This window comes from Coffea eugenioides, chromosome 2 (assembly GCF_003713205.1).
Source record: "Coffea eugenioides isolate CCC68of chromosome 2, Ceug_1.0, whole genome shotgun sequence".
NCBI classification, from domain to species: domain Eukaryota; kingdom Viridiplantae; phylum Streptophyta; class Magnoliopsida; order Gentianales; family Rubiaceae; genus Coffea; species Coffea eugenioides.
Window position 1 is genome coordinate 21,283,164 of NC_040036.1, and position 18,837 is coordinate 21,302,000.

The 18,837-nt window shown below is 39.4% G+C and overlaps 2 protein-coding genes and 1 long non-coding RNA gene across 5 annotated transcripts; 2 read left to right on the forward strand and 1 right to left on the reverse strand.

The window, feature by feature from the left end:
• The first annotated feature begins 260 nt into the window (after positions 1-260).
• On the forward strand, positions 261-1,318 carry LOC113760558. The gene is made up of 3 exons (XR_003467068.1): positions 261-617; positions 798-891; positions 1,058-1,318. It is a non-coding gene; the product is annotated as an uncharacterized LOC113760558 (long non-coding RNA).
• Positions 1,319-5,692: 4,374 nt separating this feature from the next.
• LOC113761882 (transcription factor GTE7-like) lies at positions 5,693-8,789 on the forward strand. Of its 3 annotated transcripts, none has more exons than XR_003467164.1 (4): positions 5,693-7,418; positions 7,533-7,743; positions 7,840-7,982; positions 8,071-8,789. XR_003467164.1 is itself a non-coding variant. In XM_027305049.1 (3 exons), the coding sequence occupies exons 1-3, from the start codon at positions 5,925-5,927 to the stop codon at positions 7,896-7,898; spliced, it is 1,764 nt and encodes a 587-aa protein (XP_027160850.1). In that variant the 5' UTR covers positions 5,693-5,924; the 3' UTR covers positions 7,899-8,789. The 3 variants fall into 3 exon arrangements, 1 of the variants encoding a protein (XP_027160850.1); XR_003467165.1 differs by having other exon boundaries at positions 7,840-7,962; XM_027305049.1 differs by having other exon boundaries at positions 7,840-8,789.
• Positions 8,790-8,857: 68 nt separating this feature from the next.
• Positions 8,858-18,281, reverse strand: LOC113761680 (rDNA transcriptional regulator pol5). Its single transcript, XM_027304766.1, has 9 exons — positions 18,032-18,281; positions 17,144-17,766; positions 16,221-16,346; positions 15,947-16,141; positions 15,104-15,331; positions 13,890-15,014; positions 13,073-13,360; positions 11,144-11,585; positions 8,858-10,129 (listed from the first exon to the last, which is right to left on the reverse strand). The coding sequence occupies exons 2-9, from the start codon at positions 17,759-17,761 to the stop codon at positions 9,279-9,281; spliced, it is 3,873 nt and encodes a 1,290-aa protein (XP_027160567.1). The 5' UTR covers positions 17,762-17,766; positions 18,032-18,281; the 3' UTR covers positions 8,858-9,278.
• Positions 18,282-18,837: the final 556 nt, after the last annotated feature.

The following is an 18,837-nucleotide window of genomic DNA, read 5'->3' on the forward strand; positions in this document are numbered from 1 at the left end:
CTCGTTTCACTACTGGAGCCGAAAGTTCAATATTGGAATTTCACGAAGATAAAGGAGCGGGGAAATAGTCAAATATATGCTTTGGACTAGAATGCAAGTAAAGGATAAGCATATGGGGATTGATTTACAGGCCCTTTTTGCATTTCTTTGAGCCACGTTTGCCATATGCCCAACATTATATTTACGTACGCTGATTGGGGAGGCCGTCATCGGATGGTACTCTACAAATCCCCAATGTCAAATTACATCACAGCTGCTTGGGAGGGAGTCCAATTAAAAACTCTGGTCTAAATTCTCAAACTGAACCCAGCTCTCTCTAGAGCTTTCTTTTTCCTGCCCATTTGTCAAAAGTGATTCTTTTTCCTCAGGAAAGAAGAAGAATCTAATGCCTTGTTCTCCTGAAACTTTTCCTCTCCTCTGCTATTTGTATGTATGTATATATATCCAAAGGTTTGCACTAGCAGATAAAAACAGGCTACTGTATTTAAATTAAAACCCCCTTCCCCGCAGATTCATATATACTTCCAAGTTTCGTTTGGCACATATATTTGTGCAGCCTGATTATTTCATCAATATGAGCGAGCCTCCAAAGTATGCATATCCCTACGCTCCTCAAGGTAAATAAAACACTTTCTCGGAAAGTCCTCAATTTGTCCTCTACTCTACTGATGCTTTCGTAGTGATGGACTGCCACATAACATAATTCGATAAGTGTGGAGTCCAAAAAAGTTTCATATATTATCTTTGCTGTGCTATACTACTAGAGCTCAGAACATAACTGTTGGGACTTGGGACAGGATATTATCAGGGGCCTCCAGTGATGGCACCACCCCAGTATCAATATACAGCTGCTCCCCCACCTAAGAAAGGGACTGGTTTTCTCGAGGGATGGTACGCGTCCGGGAGATAACCTTCCTCTGTTTTCTGAACATTTTCAGTTTGTTTTTTTTTTTCTTTTGGGTCATTTATGGGAATGATCAAATTTACTACACTAGTGTTTTATATCTAGATAATAGGGATGTGGATTGATTTCGTGTGTGCAATACATATTCTGCAGCCTTGCGGCTTTATGTTGCTGTTTTCTGCTGGACGAGTGTTGCTGCGATCCCTCTGTTATCTTCGTGACCTAGCCAGGATTGTGATTTCACAGTTGTTCCTGGTTGGCCCGAATCTTATGTTTACTTCTCTTTTTTCTTCTAGACCAGACAGAAGAAAAATAAATCTAAGTCGCGTAAAGACTTTAATTTGTGCTGCTACGAACTCATACTCATTTATGTACCTTTATTTCTCTGTGTTGCTCTGCATTTTTAGGGATCAATCCTTGGCCAGCCCCCTATTTTGGTTGTGACAAAGTATTCACTACTATCTCTGTGTGTGTGTGTGTGTATATATATATATATGTATGTTCATATGACAAGCAGTCGTGGCCAAGTAAATGCTCCCAAAAGAAAGAAGAGAAGAGGTAATAATTATGGGTGTCATTTTCTCTTTCTGATCAGCTCAAATATACACTAGTACCACTTTACCCAAGTTGGTGCCAAAGAAACCGACCTGTCACGACTAAGATCCTCTGCGAGTTTGTAACGTTGAATCAGTAATCACTACGCTTAAGAATCTCGATAACCCGCCTTGACAAGAAAAGAATCCAAGGCACTCACAAAAAGTAGTGGCATGATCTCGCGGGAAGAGAGCTGTGATTCGGTCCTGTGGATGGATGCCCTTTTTCACCGATTGTTATAGAATCTTCACTCAAAAAATCTATTATGCTCAATATAGTAATGACTCCTCAAGAACCATCCCATGTTGGTCTCATAAAAATAAACTCACCTTCTTGACTAAGAAGGATTGTCAATGTAATTATTTGTATTTAGTATTTTCCTTCCTTCCGTTAATGCTTGTTTTAACGTTATATTTATTATTTTTGTTAGAATTATTAACTGATGCTAGTCGTAGCATATTTGCTATAATTAAAATGCACAATAATCATGGGCATAGGCGTAAATTTATACGCCAACAACCACCTGCTCGAAGAGAAAATCTATATCTATATAAATTTGAGGCGCTTTTGTCGGCTTGGACGCGCGGAACCGGAGGTGCAGTTACTGTCAAAATTAAGAATAATCGTGGCTTGCGATTACGGCTTGGAAAAGGGGGCCGGCCAATTGATATCGCGTATGGATGGATCGCCTTCAATCGTTTGCTCCCCGACAGACTTGAAAGTTCCAACTTGAACTCTTGGAGAAGCAGCTCTAATAAATACTACGTAGTACTTTGTACAAAAACCTCTGCACCTTTTTGATCCCCCTTCGGATTTCTGCTACTTTTGCACCTTATTTTGCCGCGTGTGCACAGCCGCCCCAGATGGCACCTTAACAGAGGAGGGACTGCGGGAATATCCAGTGTCTTGTAGCCTCTGCGGCTATTTTTGTTCCGATTCTACGGGAGTTCAGGATCTCCTGTGTTTCTGGTTCCGGATAGAGCCTTCCAAAACCTTCCTCTCCATGCAATGCCCAGAAACTATCTATTTCCACCTTTTTCACTATTCTTGAACTTTTCTTTTTTAATGAGCAAGACTATCTCATTTCCTCAGTTTTTCCAGTCTAGTTCAATATCTTCGTCCCCCAGCCCCTAGATGCTGTCAATTTTGCAGTCAAATGATAAGACAGACCAAAGTATGCCTATCCCCATCCTGCTCAAGAAGCCAATCTGCAAAACGAGATGATCCTTGTCTTGAATTACTAGTATATACATGAATAGAGGCTCTCGAGTCTCGATCTTTGCTACAATTGGCCTCTGATATGATATGAATAGACGACTTACTCTGATTCATATTTTTGGCTTTTCAAATTCAAAGTAGCCGGCCGTCCGGCCTCCAAATGAGACGGCAGAAAATAGTTCTAACTTAAGCTTGTGGTGGTGGGGTCTTGTTTGTGGTTAGGCTTGTTTTTGTCTATTTGGTCCAGCTGACAGCACCTCCTCCTAGAAATATTTTAATATTTCATGAAAGTCGGTTCAACCAATGACTTTTATTTTTTAAAGAAAAAAAAAACCTTTGATCGAACTTGAAGTAAACAGAGGATTACACTACCTGATTAGTAGGATATGAAGTGAACGCCCGTCATTTTAACTCGTTTTCTTTGTTGGTTATTAATTTCGTTTAAAATTAATTTTCAATGATCTTTCATCCCCAAATTTATTGAGAAGAAATCAATCAATCAAAACGAAAACCAGTAATCTGCAGCTGTTTGGAGTCATTTGACTAGTCATGGTGCAAATTCTTAGAGACGTAGCAGCAGAACTTTTACTAGTGCCACTTCTGCCTTGCTTTTTCACTAGTGTTTATTCCTCCAGGCCGTCCCAAAAAGGCCAAAAAAAAAAAAAAAAAAGTGGTTCCAAAAGATTTGAAAGAACAAATATGGTAATTAATTAGATTTGGAATTCAGAGCTGAATCAGGGCGCCATACCTCAAATTCTGCGGATATTGGTTTAAGGTTTCTTCTGCAGACGATGGATGTGTGGTGCCTCCCTCTGGATCGAAAATATTCCTTAAGAAGAAGAAGAAGAAGGGATCTGGAAGGGAAAGCTCGTCGGGGCTTGGCTTCCACGGCATTTCCACGGGAGCGCGGAAAGAGACTCGATGAAGTGACAGCGGAGGAGGAAATCACATAGATAGAGTATCATCTTTCATCTTAGACACGAGATGAGATCTGCTTTTAATAGAGGGAAGTGTCCGTCCTGATTGGAGCTGTCTCTGCCTCTGGGTCCTCATATATATATATATATATATATATAAACTCTTTTTATACCGTCACCTTTTTTCTTTCAATTAAAAAAAAAATACTTGTCCACAAATAAAATACTCCTATGTATGCTAGTTTAAAGTGTGATGCCAGAGTTGATTTCGGTTGTCAATCGTGGGACACACGTGGGCAAAGCTACGGCAACGCCTGCTGTATCGTGTGAATTCCCAACTTTGCCTTTTTCAACAACTAGTTGCCTTCTTTTACTTTTCTCTCATTTTCTATTCAACGTTTTTTTATTTTATGTGCCTATGTATGTATACCGGCGAAATGGACACACAGCGCTTTTCTCTGCTTTTCTTTTTTTTTTTTTCTCAAAAAAAAAAAAGCATTCGTTCTATTAGGAGAGTTGATTTTTCTGATTTACCAAGGTAACAACAGCATTGCGTGTGTGGATAGGAACCATTTGCCTAAAAATTATTTACCTGCATTATTAAAAAAAGAAGACATTTGCTCTATTTCAATGGTCACACATATCAGTTGTAAAAAGTGTTACGGTAATTATTCTAAATAATATACTATTCAAATATACTTACGTAATAATGATAGTAATAGCTTCGCTAATAGTTTTTAGAAATTAGAATTTGTTAGTATATATGTTGTAATCAATAAAAGTAGAGTCATCATTTTTTTTAGTATTGTATAAGTGACAAATTTATTTTAATATCAACACTGATAATTATAAGTATAATTATTCTTATTAATTTGATAGATTAAATATCTTAACTTCTTATGACCTTAAAATTGGATAACCTCTTCCAAGGCTATTTCAATTTTGATTGGGATAATCTTTTCTTTTGTCTAAGTATGTCCTCAAGGCTTCTCATAAAATAAAAATAAAAATCACTAAATCAATGCGCTATTTGCGTGGAAAAAAATGATAACATGCAAAAAAAAAAAAAACAGGTTACTTTTATTTTTTCACGTAACATTTTACAAATAAACAAAATTCAGACTTTTTTTAGATTGTGAGAAAAATTCTTTCGATATATTTTTTAATCATCTTTTTTTTAAAATTTTTCACTTTATGTATGTCACATCATCATCATGGTATGTTTTTCTTAAAAAAAAAAAAGAATAAAAAAAGTTGCAATTGAAACGGGCCTTACTAGATCACCAACATGTCTAAAGTATGTACATGTGTTTATCTAAAATTTTGCAATTAAAACGGTGACATGTGTACAGAATGATGTTTTTGTTTCGTCTAAAATATGTGCATGTGGTTATTGAAAACAAAAACATGTTTGTAGTAACCATACGGGAAAGACCATTAGAGGGACCATTAAAAGGGAGGGGGGAAAAGGAACCTTCCGAGGGTAGAAGCGGAATCAAGGTCTCACGACGTTCGGCGTTAATTTAACGTTTACGCTGTCGTCACTTTCCTAAGATGCCCCTGGGTTTGACACGATCTTCCCTGACACGTCGACAGCTGCCCACATGCGAATGCGCGTTTTGCTTCTACTTCACGTCTTCTACCTCCAATTCCACGTCACCTGCGCTTGGGCCCCATTTCAGCATCCCGCGGGTCCCCCAGAGGGAGCGAGGGAGGGAGGGCATGGGGTGTGTTGGGTTTCTTCCACAAAACCCTAAATTCTGGACACATGCGACCCAAATTCACTTCAAACTCAATTAATATACCGCACCCCTCTCTTCCAGGAAACCTCTCTATCCAACGCCATATGTTCCTCCACGTGTTCTGTTCCTATCATCTCCACCGTATATGCCAGATATCCCGGGCACCCCCCTCGGACAGCAAACAAACTCACGTGCACCGTTGGATCAACAATCACAATTACATCTAAGGTCCCAATCCTGCCCGAAAATCTCACGGGTAGATCTTATCGCCTTTAAGAAGCCTTGCCCTCCCTCTCTCATTCCTCGCTCAATCCATCCAAACCCTAGCCTCTACACACCTCCTTTGGCATCCACTTCTATTTTCCTCCACACGACAAATTCATCCAGATCCCTTTAGCCGGAATAGCTGCCGGAGGCCGGTGACCGGAGGAGGATTTGCCGGGAAATTTCGTCGAGCGCGTGGAGCAGACGCTCTGTAAGATACATGTTTTTCGAACAACTTGAAAGGGATCGAATCCCCCGGAGATCTGCCGTACGCCGGTGCACGTCATGGCCTCCGCCGTCTTAGCCAGCGGCAATGAATCGAGCTGGGCGCAATCTGGTGGCGGATTCATGGGGAAATTACCTTACTTGAACCCTAACCCTAACCCTAACCCTAAGAAGAAGCAGAAGCAATTTCACCCTCAAGCAGTCAACGGCGGCGCCCGTCAGAACCACGACAATTCGCCGGCCGTTACTCAGACGGCGTCCGACGATGCCTACTCTTTCAATCAAATTCCAACAACTGAAATCAACCGAAACGGATTCAACCATGGCCGGTATATGACGTACAACGTCACGTCCTATACCAAAAGCGAGCTGTCGGAGCTGCGGAAACGCCTGCTTTCTGAGCTGGAGCAGATCCGAAACTTGCGAGATCGAATAGAGTCCGGTCATTTCAGCGGCTGCAACAGCGCTCACAATCCCAAATCTCACGGAAAATCCAAGAAACTGCCTGGCAATAAAAGGCCAATTCCTGTAGGATCCAATAAAGATCCGAAAAGATTTCCCAACTGCATAGATAGGGCACCCGTCGGGAATGCTGGCAATAGCGTGGATAATGAGGGTTTGATGAAGGAATGTAGGCAGATTTTGACGAAGCTGATGAAACATAAGAACGGCTGGATATTTAATGCACCTGTTGATGCAGTCAATTTAGGGCTTCACGATTATCATCAAATTGTGAAAAGGCCCATGGATTTGGGGTCTGTGAAATCAAATATGGCCAAATATCCTTCCCCTGCTGAATTTGCAGCGGACGTGCGGTTGACTTTCAATAATTCTCTGTTGTATAACCCTAAAACGGATCAAGTCCATGGCTGGGCTGAGTTTCTTCTGGCCAGATTTGAGGAATTGTTCAGGCCGATCGAGGAGAAAATTGGTAATCGTAGGGGGTTTTCTGGTGGTGGCGGCAGTGGTTTTGGTGGTTTGGTAGAAGAATTGCAGGGAAGTTCTTGGAATCACATTCCAACACCAGAAAGGGCAAAAAAACCAAAATCTAGCCCTGTTGTAAAGAAGCAGGAGAGAATGCAGGCTCATTCTAGTGCTTCGACCCCTTCCAATCCCCCACCTCCCTTGAATCCTCCAAAATCACAATCCCCAGTACCAACCCCTTCTCCAGTGAGGGCTCCTCCTGCGATGCCATCACAGACAGCTGTAAGAGCGGCAATGACGAAGCAGCCGAAGCCAAGGGCTAAGGATCCGAATAAGAGAGAGATGAGTATGGAGGAGAAGCATAAGCTTGGAATTGGGCTGCAGAGTTTACCTCAGGAGAAAATGCCACAATTGGTGCAGATTATACGGAAGAGAAATGAGCATTTGGCGCAAGAGGGTGATGAAATTGAGCTCGACATTGAAGCCCTCGACACAGAGACTCTTTGGGAGCTAGATAGATTTGTCACCAATTGGAAGAAGATGGTTAGCAAAACTAAGAGGCAGGCATTGATGATGAATAACAACAATGCAGCAGCTGTACCAAGTACCTCCAATGCGGAAGTTGATGGGGTAATATATGCTGACCCGTCCTTATGTTGGATTCTGAATTCGAATTTGTTCATTTGTTTTCTCCTGGGTTGTACTAACGCTGAATTTATTTTTTTATTGTAAATGTTGCAACAGGGTGCGGTTAGTGAAAGGAATGATTCAATAAAGAAACCCAGGAAAGGTGAAGCTGGTGATGAGGATGTGGACATCGATGATGACATGCCTGCAACGAGCTTTCCCCCAGTGGAAATTGAGAAAGATGACGGTGTTGGTCAAGATCATGGCCATGCCAGTAGTAGTTCTAGCAGTTCCAGCAGCTCAAGCAGTGATTCTTCCTCTTCCAGTGGTATAGATTCTTGTGTTACTTTTTAAGGTTGAGCTGTGTTGCCCGGATTTAGAATGTTTGTATAGGATGTTTACCAGCTAGAGGCTCTTTGTACAGATTCGGATTCAGGTAGTTCCTCTGGGAGTGACTCGGATGCTGATGATGCACAATCTTGAACCGAGTTGTGGAAAAACTGCTGAATTGGGTAGTTGCTCCCTTTGTGGGTTTCGTTCCTTTCAGGTTGGTTGTTTCATGAGAAGGTATTTACACCCTTCCCTCCATTGACACCCTTCCAACTTCTGCCGAGTTTGTAAGCCCGGGCTCAAGTATTTTGATCAAATTTTGCAGAGTCATGAAGATCACGCCAACTTGTATATTCCAGAGGGAAGCCCAAGATTGGATTAGCTTTGGCTGAGGAAAGACGAGTGAGTGGTAGTTAGGTTTTGACTTGCAGTCTTATACTCCTACACTGGGTCTGAGGAGACTGGCTTTGGTTACCGGTGGTGAATGATAAGATAATGTAGGTAGTTGAGATGCCCCCCTGTACAGTTTTACCGCTCTAATATAGCTTTGATCTGTCTCAGTTTTATTGCTGTGGGGATAAGACATTTTGCGCACTAGCAAATTGCATTATGCTTCTATGTAGTTTCCCAAGTGCCTGGTCACAAGAATTAGTGATCAGGAGTTAAAATTTTGAGTACATGCAACTCAAAACTCAGATTGATTGAATTGTATAAAACAAGCTTTCCCTAAATTCTGGCCGTGCTCATATCCAGCCTACTAATTAGACAGCAATTTCGATCATATCCTTGTACATGGCAAAAAAAAAATTGGCCACATTCCGGTGTGCTCTCTTCAAGACTGCCGCTGTGGTGGTATTTTCTGGTAGCATGAGCAGAAAATAGCGTCGATGGAAAAGTAAAAAGGAAACGATTCAAGGGGTCGATGAGAAATATGGAATTGGATAATCAGTGAAGCAGATTAGCAGCATTGGATGGTGTATTGGCCTGCCTTATTTGGCTGTTTGCGTGAATTGATTAATGAAAAGCTTATGGTTTTGATTGTCATTTTCTATTTGTTCTATTTAATGAATAATAAAAAAGGCATCATGCATAAGAACATAATAGGGGTGCAGCTGGCCCGGCCCTTTCATATGGGAATTCCGAGCAAATCAAAAGTGCAAATTTGCATGCTATTTAATTTAACTGATCTTTGTCCCCAGCATTCAAGTTAAACTGCAAGTTACAGAGAACCAAGACCGACCCGCTCATTGACGAGGTAGAGGTTTATAAAACAGGAGGAGGATGGGAGAGAGTATTACGCGTTTCAATTCCAGTAAGTAACCTGAAAATTAAGACCACAAAGGAAAAACCATTTAAATACACAACTGCAATATCCCAAAATTGACTGGTCCTTTTATGACCATAACGACCGTGCTCTCTCCTCTGCTAACATGACAAATAATGATAACAAAGAGCTCTGTGATCAGTGAGGCAGGACCAGATAACCACCAAGAAGCAGTGAACCGCCACCTCGTACCGCTAGTACCCCCCATGTCACCGCTTCACAAAAGCAAGAAATACATCACCAAGTTGAGATTCACAAGCAGCACGGGCATCAGATTCCAATGCTTTAAGAAATGACGTGGTCAAGTTTAGGTTAGTTAAAGTCTGGAAGACCTTGCTACAGAACTTCCGCACATCAGCCCTTCTTGACTGCTTCTCTGGCATATTTGTCACCAACACCTTAATCAGGTTACATAACTGCTGAAGATTGCTCTTCATAATCTTCACCAGTGAATGCTGGCTACTGTCATCAGCGTTAGTAGTAAGGGATTTCAGTACCTCGGCTATCAGATCAAGAGCTTCAACTCGCCGAAACTGTGACTTTGCGGTACCACATTTCTCCAGCAGAAAGCTAAACAGATTATGCCCAATCCATGGTCTTCTTCTAAATATCTCTTTCAGAAATTCAGATTTAATTTGGGATTTTTTGCTATCAAAATAAGATGCCAACATACCCTTGAAAATGTCAAAAACCCTTTGCAATTCTGACACACAGAAATTTCTTGCATCCATAACTTTAAGGATCCAAAATGTTGAATTTTGAGCAAGTGCAGTAACCATCTTGTGTCGATTCCATGAGGCTGTGTGTTTCTTACTCGATGTACTGGAACCTGATTTCTTTTTCTTAAATGGTTTTGCTGCTAACTTCAAGTTTTTCTCTAAAAGAGATTCAAGTACAGAGAGCTGCACGGCCTCTCCCCTTGGATACTCCTTGGCTTTAAATATTTTCTTTTGCAAAATTCCCCAGATACGCTGACCAAGCTGCTCACTACCCTCTGTAGTATGAGGATTTACATATGCCTGAGCCAGGTTTGATAACACTTTTAACACCTGTGGCTTACCTACAGCAAGAGAATTTAGAAATAGTGAAAAGTTAAAGATCCTTCTAATGCATGTTTACTATTTCAAAATAACCTACCCTAATGCACACTGGCAAATGCCAGAGATATACCTTGTGACTGTATAATCTAATCACAAGCATGTCGCCTTACTGTCTTAATTATTTTTGTCGGAATCCTTGGGAACAATACTCTTTAACTCTAGCTCATTTTTTGATAAAGTCTCCTTCCTCTCAAATCCCAACCAAGATATGCTTTGACTTAATAATGCAATGTTCTCTTCCAATGCAAGAACAGGAAAATCCTTTATTTGGTTTAGCCCTATTCTCCATCTCACTCATTCAGGCCATACTATCTAGCAATAAAAGTTATAGGACCATATGCCGTTTAAAAGAATACAAAAAGAGCAGACACGAAATTGACTCAAAAATAGAAAAGAAAGAAGGATGAAGATAGTCAAAGTATAAGAACAATGAAACAAAAGCAACATGGGAAGCAAAATGATGAACTGCAATTGATTGTTTTTAGCTTCCTTATATTACTAGATTCTTAACCATGTACATATATTGTGCAAGGTAAACCTTACAATGGCTATTAAAGGTTGCCAGACTTAATCACCATTATTTACCCCGAAAGCAGTAAAGAAAAAGCAAAGCAAATGGGAAGGCAGACAAAAATCTTTTATCATTATTATTATAGGCACACAGAATATCATTCTTGAGTTACCAGGAAACTGAAATTAAAAGTAATTGTTAGGTTATCCAATAGACAGGCAAACACAGAGTCAAAATTAAATATAATGTGTATACCTATCCTTATTCTCAGGTTTCAAACATGTTCAAAAGTAACTTGAGATTTAATTTAGGCTAAATGCTAGATAGATGTTGATCCATTATCTATGATTTTCATTCCTTTTGTTTTCAAAACTATAGTTATTGACAAATACAAAATAACCTCAATGCCCATAGTGAAAAGATTTGCAACAAATGTTAACCCAATCTAGCAACAGATACTTGCCTGGATTCTCATGTAGGTAAATCTCCAGCAAAGAGAGAACACGGAGTTTAAATAGTACAAGCTGGGACTGAGCTGTTTCACCTCCAGCTTGGTTTTTTCGTTCCTTAAAAATACGTGCCAGATAAGTATCCATTCTGAACATTGCATCATCATCCATCCCGCCATCCGAATCATCAGAATTCTCAGGAAGTTCGTTGCCTGCTGCCTCAACTTGGCACACTGCCTCAGAATCATCTGTCTGCTCATCGCTGTCAGCTGTTTCACCTGTCTCAGCTTCATCTGATTCCTCGGCTTCTTCAATATCAAGAAGATCATCCTCATCATCATCTTCATCTTCAATGCCAGTGTCATGATGTCTAGCTGGTTTCAGATCTTTCTTTATCACCCGTAACATCCGCATCAGTCCATCTTCTGTGACATCATTGCAGAAATATTTGAAAACCTGAAAAAAATTTGAATACTCTTAACAGTTATCCATTTAAATATTGGGAAATCCAAAAGTAGCATTTAACATACAGTTCAGAGAACACCGTCATCAAGAGTCATATCCACATAAGATATTTGGAAGTGGACCAATCAAAAATTCAAGCTTAACAAACATGATTTTGTTAGAACATGAATGATTTCAAATGCCTGTTCACCAAAGTACAAGATGACAGTGATCATTTGTTTCAACAACTACAACCATTTACAAACAGCCACCAAAGAATCAAAATCTTGTACAACCACAAGATACTGTACTGTTGATCTCATCTCTCCTTGCCTCTGACATATGTATTTCCCTCCCATTCAAATTGACCGTCTTCCTAGAGTTTTTAGTCCCTCCCAACAAAAAAAAAAAATTTCTTACATGGAAACTTGGAAACTGACACAAAGAAATGAAGTGACCCCACATGTTCACAAGTTTATCACTTTAAATTTCAGCTAATCAATATGGACCCCACATGTTTTCCACTTCTTGACCAGCTCAATGTTTTTAACTCTCATAATACCCATGCTAAGTCAAAGTAAAACCAATTTGTAATGCAGGGACAAAAATATATAAATATGAGTCAGTGAGATTCCACTCTTAAATACTTTCCACACTTAAAAAGTATACCCACATGCTCTCCAGCATCACTGTAGATTTCAGCTAATTAATATGGACCCCACATGTTTTCCATTTATTGAACTCCAAGATTTTTTAAACTCTTTCTTAGTGCGTGCCCAGTCCAACTAAGACCACTTTGGAATGCAGGGAAAGAAACTTCTGAATATGAATTGTTGAGATGCCACTCTTGGTAAGCTCACGCTTAACTGGCACTACAAATGACTAATAACCAATACCGACGACAAAAGAAACGTATAGTTTCTTTCCTCAACTGAATTTCTCACACAAAGACTAATAGCTAGTTTGGGAGTTCAGATTTCAAAGGAATAGAAAAGAAAGGAAGGGAAAGGTGGACTTTTCTACGTTTGGGACATTTAAGTAAGACGGAAAAGAAAAGAAACGGACGGATCTTGAAGGGAAGCCAAGCGCTGCTACAGTACAAAATTTTTTCTGACCAAAACGGGCGGAAAGCGAAGGAAAACTAATGGAAGCATACAAAATTTTTTCTTATCCTTTCTTTTCTCTCATAACTTACCCTTTCTCTTCTTTTCTTTTCTATCCTCAACTCACAAACTAGCTATAAGTTCGACATGTATGGTACATGATAAAAACAAATTCCATACATTGAGATTTTAAACACTGAGGAAAAGTATAAAAAAAAAAATCAGATTCAAAACACATACACGACAAACTACAGCAAGTCAAAACTTCAAAAACCTTATTTATTAGCTCTATTTATTATCAACAGCTTGTGAAACATTACCAAAAAATTGGTGATGGACATTTACTAGTCAAACAGACAAAAGCTAAGGAATGAAATACTCTGTTCTGCCACCCACCTGCTCAATAGCAGAGCGCAAAGGAGCTGACGACTGTGGCAGCAGTGAAAGCATTGTATCCACAAGTACATCCATTATATCAGGTGTACCATCCCCATTTAGTTCATCTTCACCAGAGGAGTCAAGAAGATCAGAAGTGCCAAAAGCCCTCTTACAGCATATGATTAGTTCATTTGCAGCCTCATGGACTTCCCCAGGTCGAAGTAGAATCTGAAGCAACAACTGTATGAGTAAGTACCTCAAAGCATGTAATTTGTTGGCGTCCATGCTTAGCCCACAGTTCCTCTCCTGTCACCATTGTAAATAAAAAGATTAGTGGAACTATTTGCAGAGGCAAACTGCATATGATCAAATCAGAACAAGCACTTCAATAGGATTTTATGCATAACATAGCTAAACCATTGGATCAAAAGTAATTTAGGCAACTACTAAGCTTACAATTTTACACGATCAAAACATCCCACCAAAAGCCACTGCCCACACACCCCCAACTCCCCCCCCCCCCAACACAACAAAAAAACCACTAAAAAAGCTCACTTAAAAAACAGTAAGGTGGGGAAGGAAAGGGCCAGAATTAAATAGAAAAGTATATCAGCATTCAAGAAGGAAATGGACAATAACAAGCACTAAATTGAACAAAATCCCCTTGCCTCTACCAAAGAGAAGAAAGGCTAAAAAGCATATCTAGGTGGAGAAAAGTGCTGGTGGCGGGCGATTATCATAATCCACCAAGGAAAAGAGACATGAGAAACAATAAATAGAAAGAAACAAGCCTCTCAACAACTTCAAGCACAACATGAGCCAGATGATGGAATACCTCTCTTGACAACTGAGCTTCCATAGCCTGCAGTTTCTTAAATGTTTTTTCATCATCATCATTGAGAACCCTAAACAACGAAACTGAAGGGATGTTGCACAAAGTACTGAGGAACCGCATAAAATAAGAGCCAAGATCGTTTGACTCAAGGCCTCCTACAGCTGCATGAGGTCCCTCTCCTTTTTGAGCATTCGCAAGCAGCAACTCAACCTGCTCAATGCACATCCTTGAAAGAGCACTTGAAATTGCAGATTTAGGCCATCTAAACTTTTCTTGTAGCTCAAAAGAAGTCACTTCAGTACCAAGAGATGAACAGAAAAGCCCTTGAACAGCCAGAAACTTCATAATTTCCTTTTGCACCCGGAACCGTGCTTCTGGATCCAGCTCTAAATGCTTCAAAACATACGGGAGAGAATCTACAATCCAACTTTTCAAGAAGTCCGAAGTTCCTGTTAAACCAACAGAATCCTTATCTTCAATTGAACCTATCTCTGAGTTGTCATCTGTTGTTTGACTCTGATCAGACGGTTCCTCTGAAGCATGTCCTTCATCCAGAAACATGTTAACTAATTCCTGAACAAACAATAAGCAACCTGATTCAGACTTAAAGTCTGACATCAAAACTTTAACTGTCTTTGTCTGAGTAATGCAATCGAATTTCCCATTGCTATGCTTCTGTAGGGCCACAATTACTTCAACTCTTTTGCCATCATCATTCTTGACCAACCGCGACAATTCTTTCAAAAAAAATTGAGCAACTTTGTAAAGCCAGGAATCTTTTGTAGATAGAATATCCACAAGGCACTGAATAAGTTTGTAAGATAACACAGCTTGGACACAAGAAGAGGGAAGCTTTGGAAAAAGCAGTAGTAGAATATCAAAAGCCAAGTGTTTTCGGTCATGAGACGATGTTAACAGTGACCCTTCAATAATTACTTCACAAAAGCACCGAAGATTCTTCTCAATATCGTCTTCAGCTGAGCTGCCCTTACGACCTTTTTTGTGCTTCTTAGCTGAGTTAAGGGTTGATGCAGAATCCATATCTTGTGAAACAATATCAGGTAAGAGAATATTTACCAAAACAGGCCAGACACTATGAACGCGAGGCTGGCAAAATGTTGACTCCTGCAAATAACAACATAGTAGTACCATGATATATTCCACCATTTTGCTTTCACTCAAATATTAGTAAGAAGAAAGATGACTTCAACCACCTTTAAGCAATTTGCAACTGACGAGAGATAGTCAGCAGAGAAAAGCTTGCTGGTGCTGTATTCAGAAGGCAAAATTTTGACAAATACTCCATGATCAAAGCCAACCTTTTCACGCATTTTAAGTGCCAGAAGCAAGGCATCTGGACTCCCAGTTTCAGTTGCACCTTCAAACCATTCCTGAAGTCCTGGAGCTTCAAGAACTTGATCTAACAAGGCCTTGACAGGTAACTGAATATTTAACACATATGTCAAAGAGTTTAGATGCATGCCAAAGATCCCTAAATCACATTATGGAGCTAAATGTCTGGAGAAACAGAAAAACAAAAATAACAGTCTAAAAACAGAAAATCTCTGATCTTTCTCAAATAACCAACAATTCAGTCTGTACAACAGCATGCTTGAAATCTTTTGTTTACATATGATATTCAAACTCTTCAATGAAATTGAATGACATTTGTGAAGGTCAATTAACTTGGGCTAAGCGTAGGAGCAACTTGATGCAGCTACAAAATGACAGGATCAAAATAGGTAAAAGTAAAACAAATTTACATAACTGAATGGTTGACCTCTATTCAAGTATCACTTCCAAGACCAAGCAAGAGTGGAAGTATTATGCACTATGTATGCATAGAGCGCCCATTTACTTCATTTTGCAAACTTGAACATCCAACAGAAGTATCATAGCCTACTAGTTATCAGATCATCATTCCCCTAAATAAGTCAATAATTTAGCATCTAGATGCATAACATGTTCCAAAGGCAACGCAAAAAGATACATCCCTCACAGTATTGAAAAGAATCATTTTTATCCATTTTCTGGAGACTGTTACAATTATAAAGTACCTTTTCAACCAATTCCAGCATAACTAAGACTGCAGGTTCCTGCAAGTACCGCTTTTTGGCTGCAAGAGAGATGAGAGAACTTGTAAATTCTTTGATGTATGGAGTATTCTTGTTCGAAAAGTCCTCAGTTATTCTTCCTGATCGTGCAAGGGCTCCATAAGCAAACAACCGACCCAAGAGGCAGTCCCTTGCTTCCTGTGACACCGCCACATGACTTTATAAATGAAAAAAGAAACTGCGTCAAGATACCAAAGAACAGAGGTATAATACCCACCTGACCCTTCATTGAAGAAGAGACCTCCAACAAATCAACAATTAGCTTCAATAGTGAATCAACTCTAATATTAGGAACCTCACCAACGAGAACAGTCAAACCTAAAGCAAATCCTTGTCTTGCACACTGCAATCAAGAATGGCACATAGTTAGCTATTAGCATAACTTATTTTGTATAGCAGAGCATGTCTCAGTATTAATGCGACAAGCAAAACCAACATAGTAGCTGAAACAATTAAATCTGTATTTGTCAGACATGGTGGATAGAGCCACTAGAATTTCATCTAAGCCCCCAAAAAAAAATTAACAAGTTTAAATCAGATTTATGGAAGTTCCATTAGATTTTTTCTGTTCAGTGCGTGTACAAGTTGGGCTATTTGGACTATTACGGATATTTATGTCTACTCTAGAGTCTAAGAATGGCGCTAAAATTAAACATGCAACACATGCACAAATTCAGCATACAGGGAATTCAACACATGCACAAAGTGCTCCAAATACGTTTAGTTTCTTACCCTCAACATAAAAGTTGAGAGATTGGGAGGGGGGTGTCACTTATTCAACTATAAGATTCTTCCTTAAGGTATGTCAGTTTATGGGCAATAGAAAGAGCAAGAAGCTCAAAAAACAGTATCAACTAGTAAGTGTTGCTCTATGCAGCCTCACTCCCAGAAGAAAAAGAATATCACAGTCAACCTCAAGGTCAACAGGAGCAAATTTTATATTGTACCATGCATCACGATTATCATGTATTGCCAATGCATGCAGAAGAGGATTTGTTTTCATAGAAGATAGGCAGTGCAAAAGACAAAATCACAATCTTCATAGTAGCTGTATTAAATATCGCATCATACATAATTAAAAACATCATTGCTGCTACCAGATTCTCCAAAAAAATATGAAACAAACGGAAGGACATGAACCTCTCTAGATGATGAAACACCACGAATAAGCCTCCGGACAGCATATCCCACTGAGGGGGCACAACTATTCAATCCATCATCTTTATCAGCTTCCAACTTTAGTCCACCCTCTACACCCTCCTTGTTCTCAAGCTTGTCATATGCTTTTTGAACAGCCTGCAGCTCCATTACCATTGTCTCTGCTGCTGCTTGTCTAACACTAGCATCAGCAGATGCCAGGTGCTTAAATACCCCAATATGGAACTCAGGCAAAACACTAGTACCGCCACTAGTACCAGGTGAGGATACTTCCTCATCTGTTTTGCTCGGGTTTTCTTTCAAATCTAAGCCCACTTGGTTTGTCTTAACAGCTTCCACCTCGACATGATGCCTAACTTTGTCGAGTGCTTTCCTTTGCTTTCTTCTCTCCATCGGATTTGCAGAAGTGGGCTTACTAGAAGGTGAGGTTGAGGGGACATCAAAATCATTCTCACCTTTAGCTTCTTCATTCTTTTTCTCCTTTTTCAATCTCTTCTTGAAGGGTTCTGAGCCACCACTACTTTCAATACTTATGTCTATTTGTTTGTGTACCTTGTCTACCTCATCTAAAGAACTGGAAACTCTTTTCTTATTCCCCATGTGTCCTGTACAAACATCAAATATCAGCACCATTATGAAAACCAATTCAAACCCAAAAATTATTTGATAAAATATCACAACAATCCTACAAAAAGAAAAAAAGAAAATGAACAATACTTCCCTTTTTTACACTACTAGTATTTAATTAGGTCCAATTAAAAATGAACAACATTTCATCTTTTTTATCAATTAATAAAAGGGACAATATTTTTCTTAAGATGCAGTGCCCTTATTTTGGAGAGACGATGGCGATTGACGGAGGACACAAACCTGAAAAAACGGGCTTGAATGGTGCTGAGGTGTAGACGATAGTAGCCTACGAGAATTCAAGAAGCGAGGCAAAGAAGGAGTCGGGTTTGTTGGTCCGTGAGGGGAAGGCGGTGAGAAGGATGGAGGGGGACGGTGGAACCTGGAAAGAACAGGGAGTAGTTTTATTATGCAGGACAAGGGTAAAGGAGAAGAAGAAGAAGGCGAAGACAAATTTCCTTTTCTTTTTCTTCTTTTCCTTTTTTTTTCCCCTTTTTTCCCCCACTTCAGAACGGGTTTTGGTGCTGAACCAGAGAAGCTGCGAGCCTGCAATTACTCCCCTAAACCCTAAACCCGAATCAAAACCCTTTTTTGTGTGAGAGAGAGAGAGAGGGAAAACCCGAATCAAACCCTTAGGGTCCGTTTGGTTTACGGATCTGATGAGATAGGATAATTCATCCTCAAATTATTAATCTTAGGTTGAGTCTATCCCAAATAAATAATTCAATTTATCTAGTATGTGGTTGATTCCGAATTGGAAATGATATATTTAAAAATAATCCTATTTTGTGTTTGATTGTAGATTGAATGGGATAGGATTACTATTTTAATGACCAAAGCATTCCTTAATTTATAGATTCTTTTTAATAAAATAATTTAATAATTTATAACTTTTATTAAAATAAAATAGTTTAAAACTTCAGAATTATAAAGTCAATCAAGGGTTTTAATATATAAAATTTCACATTTATTCAAACTTAATTCATTTGAGCCCTTAAAAATAGATTTTGACCAAACTTTTGAACCTAAATTTGAAATCTAATCAAATA